This window comes from Choloepus didactylus, chromosome 5 (assembly GCF_015220235.1).
Source record: "Choloepus didactylus isolate mChoDid1 chromosome 5, mChoDid1.pri, whole genome shotgun sequence".
NCBI classification, from domain to species: domain Eukaryota; kingdom Metazoa; phylum Chordata; class Mammalia; order Pilosa; family Megalonychidae; genus Choloepus; species Choloepus didactylus.
The window spans coordinates 32,799,165-32,820,213 of NC_051311.1; the positions used below are offsets into that span (position 1 = coordinate 32,799,165).

The 21,049-nt window shown below is 38.6% G+C and overlaps 1 protein-coding gene across 1 annotated transcript; it reads right to left on the bottom strand.

The window, feature by feature from the left end:
* Window positions 1-4,096: 4,096 nt before the first annotated feature.
* INSIG1 (insulin induced gene 1) lies at window positions 4,097-20,600 on the bottom strand. The gene is made up of 6 exons (XM_037835743.1): window positions 20,459-20,600; window positions 19,033-19,474; window positions 16,094-16,218; window positions 14,681-14,847; window positions 14,193-14,292; window positions 4,097-7,480 (listed from the first exon to the last, which is right to left on the bottom strand). The coding sequence occupies exons 2-6, from the start codon at window positions 19,442-19,444 to the stop codon at window positions 7,451-7,453; spliced, it is 834 nt and encodes a 277-aa protein (XP_037691671.1). The 5' UTR covers window positions 19,445-19,474; window positions 20,459-20,600; the 3' UTR covers window positions 4,097-7,450.
* Between the last annotated feature and the right edge of the window lie 449 nt (window positions 20,601-21,049).

Genomic DNA, 21,049 nt, shown 5'->3' on the forward strand with positions numbered 1-21,049 from the left:
CACACTGTTATGTTCCTACTGCTCAGCATGTTGGGCACAATAACATTTTTTTGTAATGTTTTCAAATGGTTAATAGAATGATTACAGATATGTGTATGTGGATCTTAGCATATACAATAGTTTCATTTATGAGACCCCTTAGGAAAGGGCTTTTCTGTTTGCTCAGCTATCTAAAAGGACTTGAAGTCCTGTGTTTCTAATCCTGGCCAGTTGTAATGAAGGGCAGAATCTCCCTCCTTTCGGAGAGCGAGACTTTGAAAAGATCTTTGAAATGATTTGTTGGCATGCTGACCTTTTTACAGAAGGCTTCTGCAGCCAATTGGATGTTTGAGGAAGACACAAGTAGCAGTGTGTGATGAGAACAGGCAGGGAAGCCCCAGAACCCACCCAACTTTTACCCAGGGATGTATTGATTCAACACAATATCTGAACGAAGACTTGCAGATTTCTCCAAGACTGGCAGGAACCAGGAGTAAGAAAGTAATTTATTAGGAGTGTGGGCTATTGAGGGGTATCCCATCATGTTGCAGCTCTCTCACCTTGGAATTTTTCTCATAATCTGTTCACCCTCACCCTGCCCTAGCTGGGTCTTTGCAACTAATGCAATTGAGGCCAAATTAGGAGAAAGGGTGATGCCAACTGTGCAAATTGGCATGGGTCAGTAGGCTGCACAAGAAAATTAGGATGGCTCTGAAAGCAGTCAGATGGCCAGTGAGACAAAATTTGAAGAACAGCAGAAGATACATCACATGTCAAAGTGAGCAGCATTTCTCCTCGGAAAGACAGCAATTTGGAGGGCATAAATGTCATATGAGAAGGGCAAGAAAAGCCCTGGCCAAAGGCTCTAATAACCTGAGTTAGCACCCGTGCTGCCTGTGCTTTGATTGCTCGCAGGCTGTTGGCAACACCCTCTCCCACTCCCCTAACCGACAGTTCCCCTAGGCCCAGGCAGCCTTGTCTGGCAGATGCTGGTCACCAGGGCAGGAGGCAGGAGAGCGAGGATGGCTCAGGGCAAATCCAATTCAGTCCTGGAAAAAATAATCTGAAGTCTTGCTTCTAATAGCTCACTTGCACAGGGACTGTTTGCCCAGCAACACAATATCCAGGACGATAAAAACCTACATTTAAGTGCGGGAGAGGTTGGTAAGAAGAGCACATCAATGTTTTTGTTGTTTTTAAAACAAACTGCACTGAAACTCATCCACTCTACTTGGAGGAAACCTCCTCCTACATTTATGCAGATCTCTCATTCATGAGTGATTCTAACAACTTTACTTTGGTCCTCAGTTCATAATAGATTGGAGATTACAAATCGGGAGGGGAACAAAGGGCTGTTGGCAGCAAGATAGGAGGCTGACAGCACGCCGCCTCTGTCTGCCGTGTGACATGCATCCCGAAATATTTGAACAGCTGATTGATGAATGACATTTATCCTATGTTCTTTTAGCAGGCATTTCTTGAGTGTAGATTATAAGCCAGATTCGGTAGCTACAGTGGGATATGAGAATCAAAAGGAGACCACTCCTCTCCTCAAGAAGCTTCTGCCCTTGTGAGAAGGACAGTAATCAAATGATTGTCCACCAAAACGGCCACTGTGATGCTGAGAAACTTTTGGGGAGGTTTGAGTATGAAATGGGTATTTCAGCTGAGGTCTAAGGGATGGATAGGAATAAACTGTGAAATGTTAAATGAAAAACTTTCCTGAGAGAGGACACAGAAATAACAGGAAGAGCTAGATTCCAATGAGAAGAAAAAATTACTTCAGGGAATTCATTTACATATGGAGTGTTAACTTCATCTTCCTTACTGTCTTCATATTTCTGAACTTGAGAATGTGTATAACATGGAAGAAAAATACTGTAGAGAATTAGTAAAAAGGATGACAAAGCACTTAAAAAAATGAGGTGTCTAATAAATGGAAATAGTAATACAATACCACTTTTCATGTTTTGCTACTTTGTCTTTCAAATAAAAAATCTAGACTATAACTAATCTATAGATGGTACCATCTCAATATACTTCTTTCCCAAGAAAATTGGGAGGGAAGAAAGGAAACTAACATTTATTGAGAGGAACTCCTGTACCAAGCACTGTTTTTTATATTTAAAATTTATTGTAATGGGGTTTGTGCCAAGGGAGGGAGGTGGGGAGTGGGGAACATGCAGGGGACACAGGAACACAATGTCATGGCCAGGGCCACAGCTTCTGTCGGGAGGAAGAATTACAAGAAAAGCCCACGGCTGGAGCTGGGTGGAAAAGGGAAGGGAGGAACTTCAGCTGCATCTCCCCTCCACCCACCCACCCAAGGAAGCACCTCCAGTTCCTGGATCCCTCCACTTATCCTGGCCCCCTAAGATTCCATCTCTTACTCTGCCTGTGGCCCTAGTGGCTCCTTCCTTTGCTCCCCCAGACTTTTTTCCCCCCAATATATTCTTGAATAGGGGAGATGTTAAGGGCCTGACCCCAGACAACCCCTTATGAAGGTACAACCTTCACCTTTCCTGCTTCTGCCCCTTTTCCCGTCTGGGACAGAATCTTTTGATTCCCCTCCTGTTAGGTATTTTTACAAATGTTATTTAGGGTCAAAATTCCTCAGGTGTGACTCTTATGATGATTTATAGAGACAATCCATAGAGCACCAAATTTGGGCATTAGGACTTGGATATATTTCATGCACCTTTTTCTTATTTATGTGTGTATATTTTGATTGCATTCAGGGATCACTATGAAATCCCCCTTGTGGGCTAATTTATGGCTTAAAAACCCACCTCCACTCCAAGAGTAAGCAAGTTGGGAAATTAGTGGGTAGTAGACCAGCCTCTCATTGCACATGTGGATGATGAATTTGAGTATCTTTCCATTAATGTCTTATAATAGTAATACTCTTCAAGGAGACATCCTACTCTAAGGCTTTATTGACTTAATAGTAACATTATTACAAAGAGATAACCTGAAACTCTCAGCAGGTGAGCATTCTTAGCAAAAAGTTTCTGCTTCATATGTTGAACTTTTCATAGTTCCTTTTTACAACTAAGAGAGAGAGAATGTCTATAACTCAAGGGTGGAATAGCACCAGGGACCAAGTGATGTGATTGTATCTAAATCAAGTCTTGAGACAATTCTGGCAGAGACATTCCTTATGTAAAATGGCAGGTGACTTAAAACTAGCTAAACAAAATGTCTTTGTTTTAATCCGTAGTTCATATTACTAAGCTTTGTTCATACAACTGGAAAGAAGTGAAAGAAATCTTTTGTGAATTACATACTTGACCTTTAATGACAAGGTATAATTTGATTACTTGCTTTCTGACCAGGGAACATTCCACCCCCAAATCATATTCTAAAACATGGACTTAAGACTAGAGTGGTCATTGCTATGTTAGATCCACATAAATTGGTTTAATCTCAGGCAAATCTTAGAGCCACTGTGATAAGGTAAATGTTTGCACCCTTAGCTCTGTGTTTCATACACAAATGAACAGTTTTATTTTAAATGTAGTATGAACCGATTGGTTTGGATCAATATTATAATACGTACTGGGCTCTACTAGCATTGAAATGCTATTTCATAACTGTGATGGTTTGAAGCTATATGGACCCCAGAAAAGTCATGTACTTAAAGCTAATCCATTCCTGTGGGTGTAAACCTATTGTAGGTGGGAACTTTTTTGATTAGGTTACTTTAGTTAAGATGTGGCCCAGGGTGAGCCTTAATCCTTTTACTGGAGTCCTTTAAAAATGGGATGAAAACAGAGAGAAAGGGAGGAGAAACATGGAAGCAGGAGGCTGGAGGCAACAAAACCTGGGAGAGAAGGGAGAGACCAGCAGATGCCGCCATGTTCCTGGCCATGTGACAGAGGAGTCGGGGATCATCAGTAGCTGGTCTTCAGGAAGAAAGCATTACTTCAGGAAGAAAGCATTACCTGATTATGCCTTGATTTGAAGATTTCTCTCACTCTAGAAACCATAAGCTTGTAAACGAATAAATCTCCATTGTAAAAGCCAACCCATTTTATGGTACCTGCATTTCAGCAGCCTAGCGGACTAAATAAGCAAACAAAAATAAATTAAAATAGAAGTTGCACGAAACATGGCATTAATGTTTTGGGAGCCCCAAGGCCTCTTTTCATTTCTGTGTATTTATTTGAAAAGATACATGGCTGGTCTTTGGCAAACATTTACAACAGAGCTGCATCTCATTTGAGGTAATGTGCCTTTGAGAGCAAATCTACTGAAACAATGAGTGAAACCTCCAAGATGCTGCTTTGCTCCAAGAGAGGTAACCCTGCTATTGACCAGCTCATCTGCTCATCCTGCACGAAAACAGGGTGCTGGGTGTTAGCATCACGGTACATCAACCGAAATTCATCAGACGTCATCTATAAAAAGGGGTCAAACCATTGCTCTTCTAGCTGAAATTATACACTTGTTTTCCCTCTCAAACATCTTTTTTTTTTCTTCCCCCATGAGCTTCCCTATCAATATCACACCAGGGGCAAAGTTAGAAACCCTTCAATGATAGGTGCATTCCAAAATGCTTCCTGGAGCTCCTTTTTGACAGTAGAGCCCCAGGCATTTTTAAGATGCCGTTAGACCTCTAGTTACTTGGGGTCAAGTCATACCGAGAAAATTATTTAACTTCCTAGGGTGTGACCACTGCTCCAACTCTTGCTGACTGCTTTTGGCTATTTGCTTAGTAGTTACTTCTTTATAAAGAATTATTTAAAATATCACAACCTTCCCTTTCTCATGCTTTGTTCCCTTCACCATACTAATTATCTCAGCTTGGGATCCATTTACTTTTCTGTCTATTTCTCCGGTTAGAATCAAAGGCCCTTGAAGGTGAGAAGTTATGACGAGCTAGTTTATGTCTTAACTGCAGAACCCAGCACTGAGCCTATCATAAAACAGGCAATCAACAAATACTGTAGTATGGCCATATAAAGATAAAAATATACACTAGATGTTATAAATTATACCTTTTTATAGTCACATGAGGCTACTTCTAATCCAAGTAAGAACTGAGAAAAATGCCATTTCAGCCATAAATGCTACTTAACTAACACTGTGGTTGTTATACATTACACAATACTCCACGTCTTTTCTTGCTCTATTCACTTTGAACCCAGGGGCTACCAGAGATATATCCTAGAACGGAGAAGAAAAGAGCCTCTCACCCAAAGACATAGGATAGCACTCCTGAAAGAGGACAGATCTAGGCCTAAGCAGATGCCTCTCCTTCAACATATCGGAAGAGAGGTCGGAGAAAAAGTGGGAAGTTAAATTTAGCTTCTATTACATTTAACTTTCCACTATACCAAAACAAAAAATATATACTCAAATACTGCTAAGATTCAATAAAATTTGAAGAGGTATAAAATACTTTTCCATTCCAAATCTAACATCCTATACAGAGATAGCCCTGTTTTTAGCTAAAGAAAATCCATAAATACAACTGTTGCCTTTTAACCTTTAATAAAAGTAAAAAAAATGAATGCAAAAAGAATACAACATTGAAAACAGTATGAAAGTAAATCTCACTAGATGTTCAAATCTGGTACAGTGCAAATTTTGTTCATACTATTTTACATTTTTACAAGCTCAAATCACTTTGGTTCATATACTTGCTATAAAGTATTGGCAAAAAATTTTTTCAGATTCACATTTTTTGGCTACATTATTTCTAACAGATATAGATTTACTTCCAGTTTAAGAGGAAAAAATACTTAATTATTTATGCATGATCAGGTATAGTTCAAAGACTCAATTACTGCTTTCATCTAATAACTTCTGGTTTTTCATAAAATGCTGATATCTTTATTGAAAAATTTTTTCATATAACTAATCATTCATTTTCAATTTTAAAAAACGTATAAGGGATCATTCCAAAGTTCAGAACGATTCCATCTTCCCTCTATAACAAATCTGCTACAGTAACCTAAAATTTACTCCGGGATATTTCCCTCAAAAACAAAACAAAACACCCTCATCAAGGATCACCACACATAAACAAAACCAAATTCCTACATCAACACTCACTGGTAAGTCAGTCTAAATTTCCATTCTGCTGACTGCGGACTTCTATTTAAAAGGAAAGCCTTTTAATCAAGTCTAAATTAACAGAATTTTAAAACAAACCAAAAACATTAAAATTGCCTAACACAAAAAGGTAAATTAGTAATTAAAAATTACAAATATACTAAAACCACAAAAATTGGAGTACTTCAAAGGACTACGGTTCAGTGGAAGGTACAATAAAGTAACTTTACAACTGAAAGAAATTATTGCTGAATTTTGCCTCCATGCAGCACTGAAATGAATGTAGAACCCCTCTCTTTAACATCTCAAACATTAAAAAAAAAATAAATATTTCAGAGAATACAAGGCTCAGATTGGTTTTCATGTACATTGCACTTGAAGTTTAAGACCCAATACTTGCAAATTAGGTCTAATATGGTCTATGCCATTAAATGAATACATTGTGCTCACCGATATCATTGAATATTTAGAAACACCAAATGGTTAATGTAGTGACATATGCACTTTTCTTTTTACAAGGCAATCACAGATTGCAAATTCTATAGGGCTGTGGAAAAAAAAATAGTAATCTCTATTCTGGAGTACCAAAGAAACAAATAATTTTGGATAACTAAGATTGAACTACATGGCAGAGATGTATTCATTCTTAGGTGATTACAGATTCTGGGTAAGACTTCATTAACTGAGGTGAAAACTTCAATATCACAGCATTGAACTATGACTTTTCATTGCTTTTTGCTTTCAGTAAGATTGTCTACACAGAATTCCATGGGTAGAGCAAAAAGCATAGTTTACATACCGGTGATATACACAAAGTGTGTCACTGAGTGTGCTACTGCAGGATTAAATGAGAGTGTGGTTCCTAAAGCACGGCAATGCTATGATCTGGCATGGAGAACCTCCCTACGCTTGCTTTAAAAAAAAATTTTTTTTAACACAACCCTATTTTAAGATATCTTTTGGATAAATATTATTCCTATTACACCACACTTCATCTTTGTTAAGCACCATCAACCTATCTCCTTTGGGCACTGATACAAAATCAGTAATTGGTAATTAAGTTTTAGTTCAAGGCTTTGAAATATGGCAACATGTTTTTAATAACATAAATGAAATCTAATACTTGGGAAACTGCCACCTGCCTGAGCTCCTATCCACAGCTTGGGATCAAACACTTCCAGAGCACAGACAGGTACAAATGCAGTCAATCAAAGGAAGATTTCAAGGTAAGTAGTTATTCTTTGCATGTCACCATTCTAAAATAGGTGAATATTCTTTCCCAGGAGACATTTGTACAGTCAGTCCAATCTAAATAGGTTATTTGGGAAAAAGGTAATCTTTGTTGCAATCCAATATCACAGATTTTCTTCCTAAATCTTGCTTATTCTTCTGAATTGGTGGGTTTGAAGACTCAATCGCTATGTGGCTTTTCAGGAACACCCTAAATGTAAAGGAGATAAAAAAAAAAAAAAAAAGCGTGACTTCAATATATAATTATATTACATAAATTCACTTCAATGTGCTGCTACTGCACAACTATCTTTCCTTTAAATAAATTCAAAGAAAATTAGCACTAAATATATATTTTCATTACAATGTAGGTCCTACAATGTGAAAGATTTAGAAATCACCTGACAGGAGGAAGGTGATTAACACACATCAGGAAAGAGGGAAGAACTGGAGCAAAAGATCTGCACACTTACTAAATACTTGCTGCATGATCTTATGACTATCTCTCTGAGCTATAGTTCTCTTAGGTATAAAATTAGGATAATTCTCTCTACTGCAAACGAAATTCTGTAAAGCCCTTCATGTACATTGTTCTATAAGGGTAAGATATTGTTGAAAGTATGACTAATTCAATGTTTATAAAGGGGACAGAGCATAGAATGATACTTATGGTATGACAGGTGTTCCATAAAGTTCTAACTTACCACAATTTTAGGAACTGCTCTCTTAAAATCAGGTTGTATATCTCAAGAATGAGAAGTTTCTGTTGTAAACCTTTATTAACATTTGATGCCTCCATTATAACCTATTCTGCCAGCAGTCTGGTGAAACTGATATTTGAAATAAGTCGTGTTTTATAATATCTAATAATAACTGTGGTAGTTTGGAGTTGTTATATACCCCGGAAAAGGCCATGTTCTTTTAATCCATTCTTGTGGGTGCAGACCTGTTGTGGATGGGACCTTCTGATTAGGTTGTTTCAATTGAGATGTGACCCCATTCAAGGTGGGTCTTAATCCTTTAACGGAGCTCTCTATGAAGAATAAAAGGCAGAAACACCGAGAGCCTGGAGAGAGAAAAAACGCCCCGGAGATGCTAAGAGACAATCCACCGATGCTTAGAGAGAAAGCCACTGGAATCAGAAGCTGAAAGCAACAAAACCCAGGAGTGAAAGACCAGCAGACGTGGCCATGTGTCTGCTATCTGACAAAGAAATCCCAGATGCCAGCAGCCTTTCTTTAGGGAAGATATCCTCTTGTTGAAGCCTCAATCTAGACATTTTCATGGCCTTAGAATTGTAACTTGTAACTTAATAAATCCCCATTGTTAAAAGCCAACCATTTCTGGTACATTGCATTCTGGCAGCTTTAGCAAACCAAAACAATAACTCTACTTTAAATTTACACAGGGCTTTAGTTTGGAAACTTTTTCTACATATTCTTTCTTATTTGACCCTCACAAGAATCCTGTGAGGTAGATAACTGCAGTTATTACTTTATGCCAGGTAAACTCTCAATAGAGGACAGATGCTTTACTGCTGAAGAAACAGATCCAAAGCAGTTAAATGACTTTCCTAAGGTCACAAAGCTATTAAAGAGTAGTACAGGAACTTCAATGAACAAATATTTCCTACCTCTGAATTCAATGTTATTGCACTTTACTTAAATTCCCCCTTTTAGGCAATGCTTTAAGATGAAGGAGCTGAACATTAAGATTACCTACTTAGACTACTGTAAGATCTCATTTAAACAGATATGTAAGAAACTTCGAGAGTCTTGGTAAAGCCACCCAGGAGTTTTGGTATACTAATTACTACCCTGGGAACGTACATATGTTTAAGAATTGGTAATTTGAAGGGATTTACAAATTGTTACAAATATGAACATGAAGAAGGTTCTAAGAAACTCCAACAGAGAAAACAAAGATAGCAAACTCTCATCATCAACCTGGAAAAAAAAAGTGGTCATCACATTTTAATACCTATTCACTAATGTGCTGATAAACAAGTATAAAACAAAAGTGTAGAATCCACAGTCTATGGGAGACTAAAATTAGGTTTGGCATTAGTGCAAGAATCCAAAGACTACATAGATGAGATAACATAATCAGCCTGAGATTGATAAAACATTTGGCACATTAAGTTTCATTAGTGACAGTAACAAATCCAGAACACCAACACAGATTTTCCTTAAACATATTGAGAGGATGACTGACAAGAAATGAACTATTTTTAAAGGACAATATGGCATATTAATGAAGAGCATGGTTCAAATTCCATTTCTGCTACTCACTTGGGCAGGATGTTTTAGCTTCCTAAGGGTTGTGTTATGAGGACTATATTAGAAAACAATGAAAATGCTTAGCACAATGCCTCATATACAGTAAGTGCTCAATAAATGTTAGACCTCTAAAACAACAATACTGTTATCATTAGCAGCTGAATTGGGTCAGTCGAAAACAGGAAAGGCAAATTAAATTTTATGCTGACTGAAGCACAACTTTTTGCAACCAAGTATTGCTGTGGAATGCTGTATAACAGGAAATAGATCCATGATTTATTGCTGTTGATAATCTGAATCCTTACTTTTTTTTTTTTTTGAGAAAAGACTTCAAAATACAGAGAACAATAAATACAAATTCTACTAAATGACGGCTACAGATTCATTATCTTGTCTTTTAAACAAACAGGCTGATAACAAAGGCTTGAGCTATATTTTAACTGTAAGTAATGCCAACTTGTAGCTTTTGGGCATGGTTATCCTTGCAACTGATTACATTTCTTTTTAAGAGAGAACTATGGTTAAGAACAGAAAAGGCTTTTTAAGAAAGTTGAGTCAGAATGGGAAAAGGGATGCTGAGGGCACTTGGCAAAAGCATCATCATCAAACATGAACCTTGAGTATTATAATGGAGTTTGTCAAATTTAATCACAGTGCTGAGATTTTCATCTTTTTCAGTATAGTCATATCCTATCACTAAAGACTTAACTGGTGAATGTGTCAATTTTAAACCAAGACTTAGTTCTTAAATAGAGTCCCTAAAATGCAAAATGAGGAAGGTAGCTTTGGGAGAGAAGAAAGCACTTGGTGTATACAATTTCAAGGGCACAGTCTAAGTAAATGAAAATAAGCAGTAATGATTTATTCCATTTTTAAGACACTGAGCAATTTCCTGGATTTTAAGGATAGAAATGAGTTTTCAAATTTTGAATAGCAAAAGAATAAACTAGCTTTTGCAAATGTAATAAATAAGAAAGCTATTCATTTCTTTGAATGAAAATAATTAAAGATATATACTTAACTATTCCCTTAAAAAAAGAAAAGTTAAGTTGTTCTTTTTAAAGATGGTGTTGTAATTGTCACCCTTTGCTAATTAAGATTCTGGTTAGGTGGTAACTGACACCACAGTCTAAGCTTCAAGACTCCACAAAAGCATATTAAGAGAATAAACACTTTTTGAAAGTTGACTAGATTCTAGAATGCAATTACAAAAACTTGTAGAACAAGGAGGAACACTTTTTTCCTAATTTGTTAAGAAAATGCCACAGAACTTTAATTCTCCTATGGTTAAGGAATCTTTTGCTAACTTTACATAATTCCATACAGTCCTTTGCCCTGGGGACCCCTTCCCCAGAGAATCAGAATTTGGGGCGCTGGCAATCGAGGGCCCTAATCGGGCATGCATGTAGTAGGTCTCGGGCTACACCTGGAAGGTTGCTTTTATGTGATTCCCTTATCCCCTGCTCATTATAACCATCTTCTGCTAGTTTTGGTCTATTTATGCTTAGGGGGAAAAAACCTTCAAAACAAAAAGCACTATGAAAAGCTAAAGTTAGGCAGGGATAGTCAATGTTACAGAAAATCACTGTTCTAAAACAAACCTTATTCTAAATACACTTTTCATTCTTTAGCCCTCTGACACAATCTGAAGCAAATACAATTTCCTATATTTTCAATTCTAGTCTCATGAAAAACACAATTTTGGCTTCATGTACTGTTATCTTTTTGCTGATGAAGCAGCATGAATTTAAGAAAGGCTTGATCTTATGGAAAATGGCATGAGGGAGAGTATTAATTCAGGCTGAATTGGATGCAGGATTTGCTTAGGGGAGGAGTGGGATGTAAGGTACAAAAGTCAAGTAAATTAGAATGTGGATATTTAATTCCTATTGAAAAACCGTGGGTTCTCCTCCCAAAGTACTAGTTTTATAAGACTCTCTATTGCTTTCAGGAGAGATTCATTGACAGTTACTTTGAGGGATGGAAGACAGGAGAAACAAAAGAGGCAAAGAGACCAGATGGAGGGTATTACAGCTATGCAGACTTGGGGAGGGAGGAGGACAGAGGGCTAAGAGTTTAGATTAGGGCAGCAGCAGTGGGAATGTTAGAGACGAGGTCTGAGGGCTCTTATGAAGGGAGAGTTGAGAGGACACAGTGACTGACTTCCCATTTCCTTGTTATCCACAATATAATTCCAAGGCTTTGCTCTCAGTAAAATTATAGTGTCAATTATTGAAATAGGAGGTTAGAAGCAGAGCCAAGATTTTTTGGTAGTGGTGAAGGCATAGGGAGAAAGATGACTCCTGCTATGACCTCCAAATCAACACATTTAAAATAAAACTTGTTGAGTATTTTTGATTATAGAAGCATGTTTTCCTTATAAAACATTTTAAAAATATTAGGATAGAGGGAAAAAAATCTAAAAAACTACATACAAATCTACTTGTCAGAAATAATCACTTTTAATTCCTTTTAGCCACCTCTTCTCTATTTCTCAACACATGTATCGGTTCTTCCTTACTATACAGGAATGCTGCAAGCCCATTTTTTTTTTTTTTTTTTTTTTTTTTTGCCAAATCAGCTTGATCTATGCCTTAAACTTTAAGACCCAGTTCTGCATTCTAAGACCTTTGCAAATAGAAGCTACGTGCCATCATTTTAGTCACTCTCCTTGTTTCTTACTGCATAAATACAGCTACAAATATAATAATAGTTTTATATTTATTCACATTTGCTATTAATGCTCCCTTTATTGAGTGAAAATCCTAAGACAAGGGATAGCAGCCTGTAGTGGGCCTCGAGCTTACCCACCCATCCCATGGATTAATGCAGAGGCGGGTGCAATCTGAAGAAGAATTGGTAAAACCAGTTATGGCAATCCATCTGGCTCTGGAGAACCTCCTTAAAGTGAACCTCAGCTTCATACTTGAGAAGTCTACATTCAAACGGTATTTTAAAAAGGTATGATTTATGCAACTCTTTTAAAAAAGTTTCCTCCAACTGTTTCTAGATGTTTAGAACTTATGCATGTTGTGAAATTTTTTCCTCTACCAAAAAAATGTCTACTTCCTAAAACTGGTTCTAGGAAGTCTTCACCAGGAATGTACAACAGCATCAACTCATCATCAAAACATAACCAACTCCCTGAATGTTATTTAAAACACACATTTTAACTGTATGACCAGTCAACCTGGTCAAGGACAATTTTATTCCATAAGTTTTAATTATGGATTTTTCTATCAAAGGGTACTGAAATAAACATCTCGAAGCCATGAAGCAATTATATGGTTGTTCAGTTCTACTGTGAAAACTACTAAGATGGATTGTAAGCGGGAAGGAGTTGAATGCATAGAGGAAGAAGTACAATATTTTCATGTGAGACTATATGACCACACTTTTTATATTGAAAAAGCATTGTCTTTTGTTTCCTTACTAGGAGACATGAGAAACATAAATTTTAATTAAGTCTTTTGTTTTGGCAGCAGATCCATAAAGATGAATTACAAAGAGTAGAAGAGAAAGATGTTTTAGATCAGTAACTGGTGGAATAGTACAAACTTGATCTTCATGAAGTTGTATTTTTGTGAAAGAGCCAAGCAGCCTTCAAAGCTGACTCCTCAAAAGTGGTATCAGTTGCACAAATAAAGGAACTGTTATTAAAAATAGGATATGAGGTACTAAGACAAGTTTTCTGAGACACTGCAGAGTTTATCTCTGAGAGCAATGGCCTGTATACTTACTCTGGTTTCAAGTCAACTCAAAATAGAAGAAATTAAATGTGGCCACATTTAATTTTCTTTATTAAAGTGTTCAAATGTCAATTTATAACTACTAAAAAGAACTGCCAGAATTATCCTTGAATTCATTTGTCCTTTCTATCTTTCTCAGGAAATGGTTCTGTGCCTTGGGAGGATAATATTTTTTTTTCTTTCGGTAAGAACAGGTGCAGTGCTCAGGTACGAGAGTACATCTACCTGTCCATCTCACCTAGTGTTCAAGGCCACACCCAGCAATGCTCTGAAGAGCTCACTTCTCTGTGCCCAGTTCCACCTGTGCCTTTGGAACCGTAGTGCTTGGACCCTAGACGGCCTGATCTGAGAAGAGCCTCTGCATCCTCAGTCTCTGTTTGCCTCTGACCTAGGGCTGAAGACACCTCTAGTTTCCAAGCATCATCTGCATTCACTCTGTGTTAAAAAGAAATGTTGACTGACAGATCCTTAGGGACCACTGTTGCTGCTTAAGATCATCCAGATTTGTTTCTGATATTGATAGAGGGGAGGACACTGATGATAAACCATTCACTTTAGCCATTTCAATAACTTTCTATCTGCTGGTTACTACAGAGTTATGTGAATTCGAAAAGCCACTTATTATACCTGTAACACGAAGGGGTTGGTAGAACTAGAATTCTAGTTCCCTTCTGGCTCCAAAATTATGAATTTATAAATTTATAAATCTTTATAATTGAGCAAAGGTTTCTTGGATATCTTATCTATTTTTTCTAGTGCATATTCTTTCCAATAACTGTTGTTCTTGATTCTGAACTAGACATATATCAACATAAATTGTAATGCATTATGTAAAGCAGTTCTGTCAATCCACAAAAGGTCAAAGTGTTAAGAGATAAATGATAATTTTACTTACCATAGCCAGTTGTCGTCCTATGTTTCCTACTGTTACACCTCCTGAGAAAAATATACATGGGAGCCAGGAACGAATATAGAGAAAATCTGGGGATGTATACCTAGTGCAAAATACAAAAACAATAATAACAATAATATTTTTGTGCCTCAGCTCAATTTCACCAAGTTTAGTTCAATTCTGTATCAATGGTTTTCTTTAATGGGGCTATACACAGTGCATATTAATCATGACGCAAAAATGTTAATATCTGAATATGTTTTATTGCTACTATTTAGTTTTTCTTTACATTCAATTATTGATGGTGCATTTTTAATAACTGGACAAATCATAAGTGGCATGTTTGAGAATTTCATGCCTAAATCTATGTCCTGTATGTATAAAAAGCTAAATAAAATATGAAAGCCTCTAAGCTTGATGGGTGTTTTTAATAAAAGTAATAGTTCTACAAAATGGGTTGAAAAAGTCAGTATTTGAAAACATATACTTACTGATAAACACCATTATATACGAGAAACTGAGTGATCAGAGTGGCTAGAAACGCTATGGTAATTCCAAGCCCAAGACCACTTCTTGAACGATCAAATGTCCACCAGAGGCCCAAAGACAGGGCTGCTAAAGTCAAGGACAGCTGAACATTATTGGCAAAATCCAATTTCTGGTGATGCAAAAGTTAAGAAAAAGTTTAAAGCTGTTTAGTAAGATCAAAAACATTCTTCATTTTTAAACAAGACCTACGTGTAGGTTTTTATTACTTTGCACCAAATGATTTGCTATCCAGAAAAGCTGACTAATAAGCGGAGACAGAATTTGTTGGACACAAGGTTAGTACGATTCAGATTATATGAAATTTCTCTGGGATGACTGAGTCAAAAACTTACACTTTTACAAGTAAATTTTCTGAAAACTATATGTAAATAAATTCTGCTAGTTTTTCAACCATAAAACAATATATTTTGATATTACGTCATCTATAATCTCATTCTTTCTTCTTTTTATTGGTAATTTGAGGTGAGCAATCACTATCTTTATGGTTGCATTATGACACCGTCTAGTCAGAATGGCATTCAAGTACATTACACACTCTGAAAAGTTTAAGACAACAATCAATTTTCATTACTACCACTTATCAACTGGTGACAGAACAAATTTGCCAGGGCTAAGATATTTTATAATACACATTTTTTTTACATTCTTATTAATATAGGGGTAGTGTAATTTAAAGATCTGTGGCTCTAATAATTTCTCTAAGATTTTAAAATATAATCTAGTTGCTCTAAAGAAACCCTAAATCTTTTGAGACCCAGTAAACTATGGTTCATCTTCCTGAAATACCCACTTACGTACAGATACAAAAATGTTCCACATAATGAATTTCATCTACGAACACCAGAAGTTTAGGGTGTCCCTTAAACTCTTCTTCAAAGGATAACAACTTTTGATGAGCTCTTGGATTTTTGTGGTCAGAACCAGGAAGTGAGCACAGAAGCAGAGACAGGCTTCTCCACTTGATTTATTAAGAAGTGGCAACAACTAGAGAAAAACTCATCAGTTCTCACTTCTTCATAGGAGCTACCATGTCCCTACACTGAGAGGGTATAAAACAGAAATCCAAAAGGGAACTTATTACATGAATTCCTAAGAACAAAAGATACTTTCTGAACAAGGCAAGAATAAGTAAGTTCACCCCACTTCTGGTGTTATTTAAGTTTCCTAAAACGAACCGGAAGGGTTCCAGGAACCATGCGTAAAAATCCTGTTAAGGGTAAACTAAGTCATATCCTTTAAAATAAAATACTTGGAAGATTTTCAACTAAGCTATATGGTAATACATAAAAGTAACAAAATGCTTCAACATATAATTGAGCAAATACTCTGGGGAGAGCACAGCAATTGAAGGATACAGCACTTGCATGGTTGATGCCAACAAAAACGGCGATACAACGCATTACACTGGCCCACTCTCTCTTAAACTTGTGGGGTTCTCCAAGATGGCTGTCAATACAGGGGTAGAGTAAGCCCACAACAGCTATTAAAAAGAAAAAAAACGACAGGATTAGAATACAGCAGCTTAAAAATGATAGGATTCCTATGTGATAATTAATAATGTATTATTCAAACAGGTCCTTTCCCTAAAAAGTTAATATGCTACAACATGATATTTAAATTAAGACCAATTTCATATTCTTGTTCTTTTGAGTACAAAAAGAACCGCACTTTTTTTAATAGTTTAATTTGATCAGTTATTTCGTTTAAACAAATGTCTCAGTAAACAGAAATGAATCAAGCAGGGGTTTTCATTTTCCATGGAAACCTCAAGTACAAAAAACTTAAATGACTGCATAATTAACCTTCTATTATTACCATCAAGTGTTATTTCGATTTTACAATGAAAAGGCAGGCTTCCCTTGATGCCACAAGTCATATCGGAAGTCCTTACATGCTTCACACCACCCAGCACTGATGCTGGGCACATCTGGTGCTGATTTGAATTTGATGGGTAATAAGTTTGGGTAATAAAAAATACTCAATCCACATGCCCACAGGGGTGTGGGTACTGGACCTAATTTTTAAGGGAGTTAAAGCATTTACTTTGGGAGACACAGTACCTGTTGTGTATACAACCCTGTATTAGGTACTAGAGAAATAGGCAGACAAGACAATCATATACCATTTTCTATTATTCTTAATTAGTTCCTATGTGTTAATGCCCTGAACTGTGGAAAGAGCACTGGACCAGGAACAGACAATTTGGCATCTAATCCCAGTTTGCCCTCTAATGGGATGTGGCCCTTGATGTTTGTTTTCTCATGTGTAAAATTATGAGGATTATGTAACTGGAAAGCAGAGAAGGAAGAGATCCTTGAGGTCTGGAATAGTTAGGAAGTATTCAAAGAAACAGAATTTTAAAGAATGATAGAATATAAAGAGAATTTGGATAGGTGGGGAGTTATGGCATTCCAGAAGACAAGTAAAATGGTAAAAAAAATAAAGGCAAGAATGAACAAGATGTTGGGTGAATAGTGGAGATATAGATCTAATGGGGCAGAATTTTAGAAAAAAAGGTTAACCATGAAACCTGCATCTAGAGTACTGAGGCTCTTGAAAGCCATCCAACAGTTTTACCTTAATGTGGTATGAAAGTAGCCACTTTAGGCTCTTGAATAGAGAAACAAAACAGGAAGAATCAGTTTTAGTCAAATACTCAGATGAAAGATTTTCAGTTTTCAATTTCATATTAGTTTTAATCAAGTTCCAATTTCAGAGTTTTGAGAAATGGAACCCAACCAACTGCATAATTTACTCCATTCTAACTTAACCTGACCTCTTAAGGCAAATAGGTGAAAATGTATTACGGGAATACTTTTTCCTTATGCTCACGTCTGGTTAAAAAAAATACATGAGGTATGAGAAGTAGAATTTCAGATACTCTTGGAATTCCTTGAAGCTTCAATTACAAATAGTGAGGCTAAACTAAAATATTTCATTTAAGATCAAATTTTTACGTCAAAGAAACAAAAGTAGGATCCTCCCTTTCTGAGAACAAAGATTAAAACACTCTACCCACTGCTTAATAATTACAGTATCCCTTAGATGATAATATGCCCTAGCTAGAACACCACCTAGATCTTCTACAACAAGACTCTTTCTTTCTTATTGTTCTGAGTCTACTGAGACTACATGTTTCCAGAGTGTACACACCTAAATTACTGGGAGGCAGTATGTACCGAGTTATGAACGGTGGTTCTGGAATCTGACTGCTTAAGCTCAACTGCAGTGGCTCTGCCACTTATACTGGGTACCCTTGGACACTACTACTTTACCTCTCTGCGATTCAGTTTCCACATTTGTAAAATGGAGTTAAGTATGGGATTCTTGCAAGGATCAAAAAAAGTAAAACACATAAAGCATATATAAGCAGTCAATAAATATTAGCTACGAAGAAATATTAAGGGACTCGTGATATTGTATTGTAGTAAATCATATCTATGTGTTTTTGTTTTCCCCACCGGACTATGGGATGCTTAAGGATGGGGCATGTCATTCTTTTATATTCCAATAGCTCATCGAGTTAAGCCTACAGAAAGCACTTGGCAAATGTTTATTAAATAAACAAATGCTTTGTGACACTACGGAAGAATTAAGTGATCTGCTGGGCCAAGATCAATTCAACATTCTTATAAAACTCAATAAGTGATAACCAAGAAATTCTACTTAAAAAAAGGCAGTCCATGTGTCCACCATTGGGGTTTACTCTTTTCCTTACATATTTAATATACAGAGTTATAACAGTTCTAGGGAGAAAAGAAGCTTGGCTGCTAGCCACAGTTCACTTGGCTGTCCTGGCAAAAGGAAGTGCTGAGAAGTTGCTCCCTTGGCAACCACCTCTTGAACACATGTGACAGATTTGTTTTCAGTTATCCAGCAGTGTAGCATGTTCACTCAGGCAACCAATAGCAGCTCAGCACAGCAGCTCACCAGTTCTAAAGGCAACCAATCAGAGGGCAGCTAGCTCTTGATGACAGCTGCAGTGCTACACTCTAGACTGTCTTCAGTCTGCCCAGAGAGGAAGAGGAAGAGAGCTTGGTTTGGCACAAGCACTTGCTAAAGCAGCCAATTATCTCCCTACCTCATCTCCATCACTGGACTTCCTCAAACTTGGAGACAGCTGTTGCTTAGACTAGCATTTGTAGGTGTGATATACCCTCTAACCCTCTTTACCTAATTAAAAAAACAACAACTGGTGAATAGTTTTAATCTGTGAATGGTTCCATTTAAAAATATGTGTTTCTTATTGATGAAAAAAATATATATTTTTAACAAAACAAGAACAGTTACTTACCAGCTGCTGTCCCACAACAGGGAGGAACCCACCAGGCTGAGGAAAAGATTGTGGCAATAACTTCTTCCGGGAAAAGGGTGACGTTCCTCTGTATCTGCAGCAGGTTGAGCACCAGGGCTAGGACAACCCCAACTAAAAAAAGCACAAGGCTCCTTTGCACCAAGTGATAATGCCAACTGTTAGTGTGGTGGCTGCCACTACTGTGGCCACTTGTACCAATGCTCCGTCCCCTTCGAGAAGGGTCCGTGGTTAGGCCACTGTGGTCCACCAGCAAAGAGGGGCTGGAAACAGATGAGTTGATCATTTTTCCCACTTTTGCTGCTAGCCCTCCAGCACTGGCTTTCAGGTGTCTGGTGTGCCTCCCACTGTTAGCACAGGAACAACTCCAGAAGTGACCGTCTAATCTAGGCATCTGTTACCACCAAGGTCTGAGATGAGTTTCCTGGAAGTTAAAAAAAAGAGGGGGTGGGGGGAGTGCAAAGCAAATAAAATCAAAGAGGCAAAGAAAGTCAGGAAGGCTATAACTTCCAGCCCTGTGGCCTAAGTAAGATGCTGAAGGCTGTACTTATACTCATCACCAGCATATACAGTAAAAACAAACAATTCCTCAAGGGAGGTAGTACTGACTAAAGTGGCAGACATCACCTAGCTTCCACAGCCGATTTACTGTTCTTAGATAAATGACCTCATCTCTGTTCTTCAGCCACATAATGAACACATTAAAAAAACTACCCAAATATTCCATCTGGGTGATGAATAAATTACTTAAAGGTATGCAGAAGCAAGATGTAAGCTAAACATAATTATTACTCTTCAAAAGTAAAGCAGGCACCTTAAAACTACCCGCCTACCAAGGATCCCTACTCTATATAAATCATTAAGGGCTTGTTGGTTCAGTCCAAAAGTTTTCAAGGCACAATTTAGATTTGCCACGAAACTTTAAAAAGTAGCCTAAGGAAAACATCCCACTCTTCAACCAGTCCTTCGCAGAAAACGTTAACAGGATCCAACCAGATGGATTAGAATTGATGTATGAAACAGCAGCACTGTTAACCACATCTGGACACCTGGAACGACTTACTACTTTAAACAAACAATTGCGTGCATGGATTGCACCTACCAACCAGAGGGGCGCCCGGAATCCCTGCTTCTCCCGGGATAAAGGGGGCGTCCGACCCATCATCAGTCCAAAGAACTCAAGCCAAGGGACCTGAGCAGACAGGCCTCTAGATCTACATTTCACAGACCCCGTTAGTAAAGTTCACCTATTCAAACTCCCTGGGAAGGAGGGAGAGGCTGCAGGACCCGGGCAGCTGGGGCCTCGGAAGCGTGCTCTCCGTCCCGGGCAGCCCCCGCTAGCTTTCCCGCCGGCACCCGGTCCGGCCCGCGCCCCCCACTCGCGCTCCCCACCGCGGCATCTCCCTACCTGCTTGAGGCGAAGGAGGCGGGGTTATCTAGGAGGAGCCGTCGCCGACCCAGACTGGTCCCTAAGTTTCCCCCGCAGCGTCCGACAGGAGGTAAAAGGTTTATATCCCGGGCCGCGAAGCTCCCAAATCACGTTACCGCGGCCCAACCTACCCGAAATCACCCCCCCGCCCCGCCCCCACGCGCCGGCCCGGCGGGGGGCGGGGCCTCGGCCTCCTGCCCACCCCTCCCGCCCGCGCGCTCCGCCCACTCCCGCCCGCCAGGTAAACATTCGGTCTGGTGAGGCCTCCGCAGCCAATGAGAGGCGGGCGGCCCATATGACGTGGCCGACACACCACCCGCCTTCTCTCCCGACAGTTACGAACCATAGGGGCGGGAGAGCGTCGGGGCTGCTGCTGTGACCGGCGGAGTTGGGCCTGGGGCCGAAGGAGGGGGGCGTCGCCGGGGGACCGCGAGCCTGGGGAGGTGGAGAGCCGAGGGAGGCGAGCAGCGGATGCTAGGGGCCGGGCTCGCAGCGCCGACGCAGGTCTCCGGCCCTTCCCCGCGCGCGCCCAGCCCCTGGCTGCGGCGGAGGCGGCCGCGCGGGCAGGCT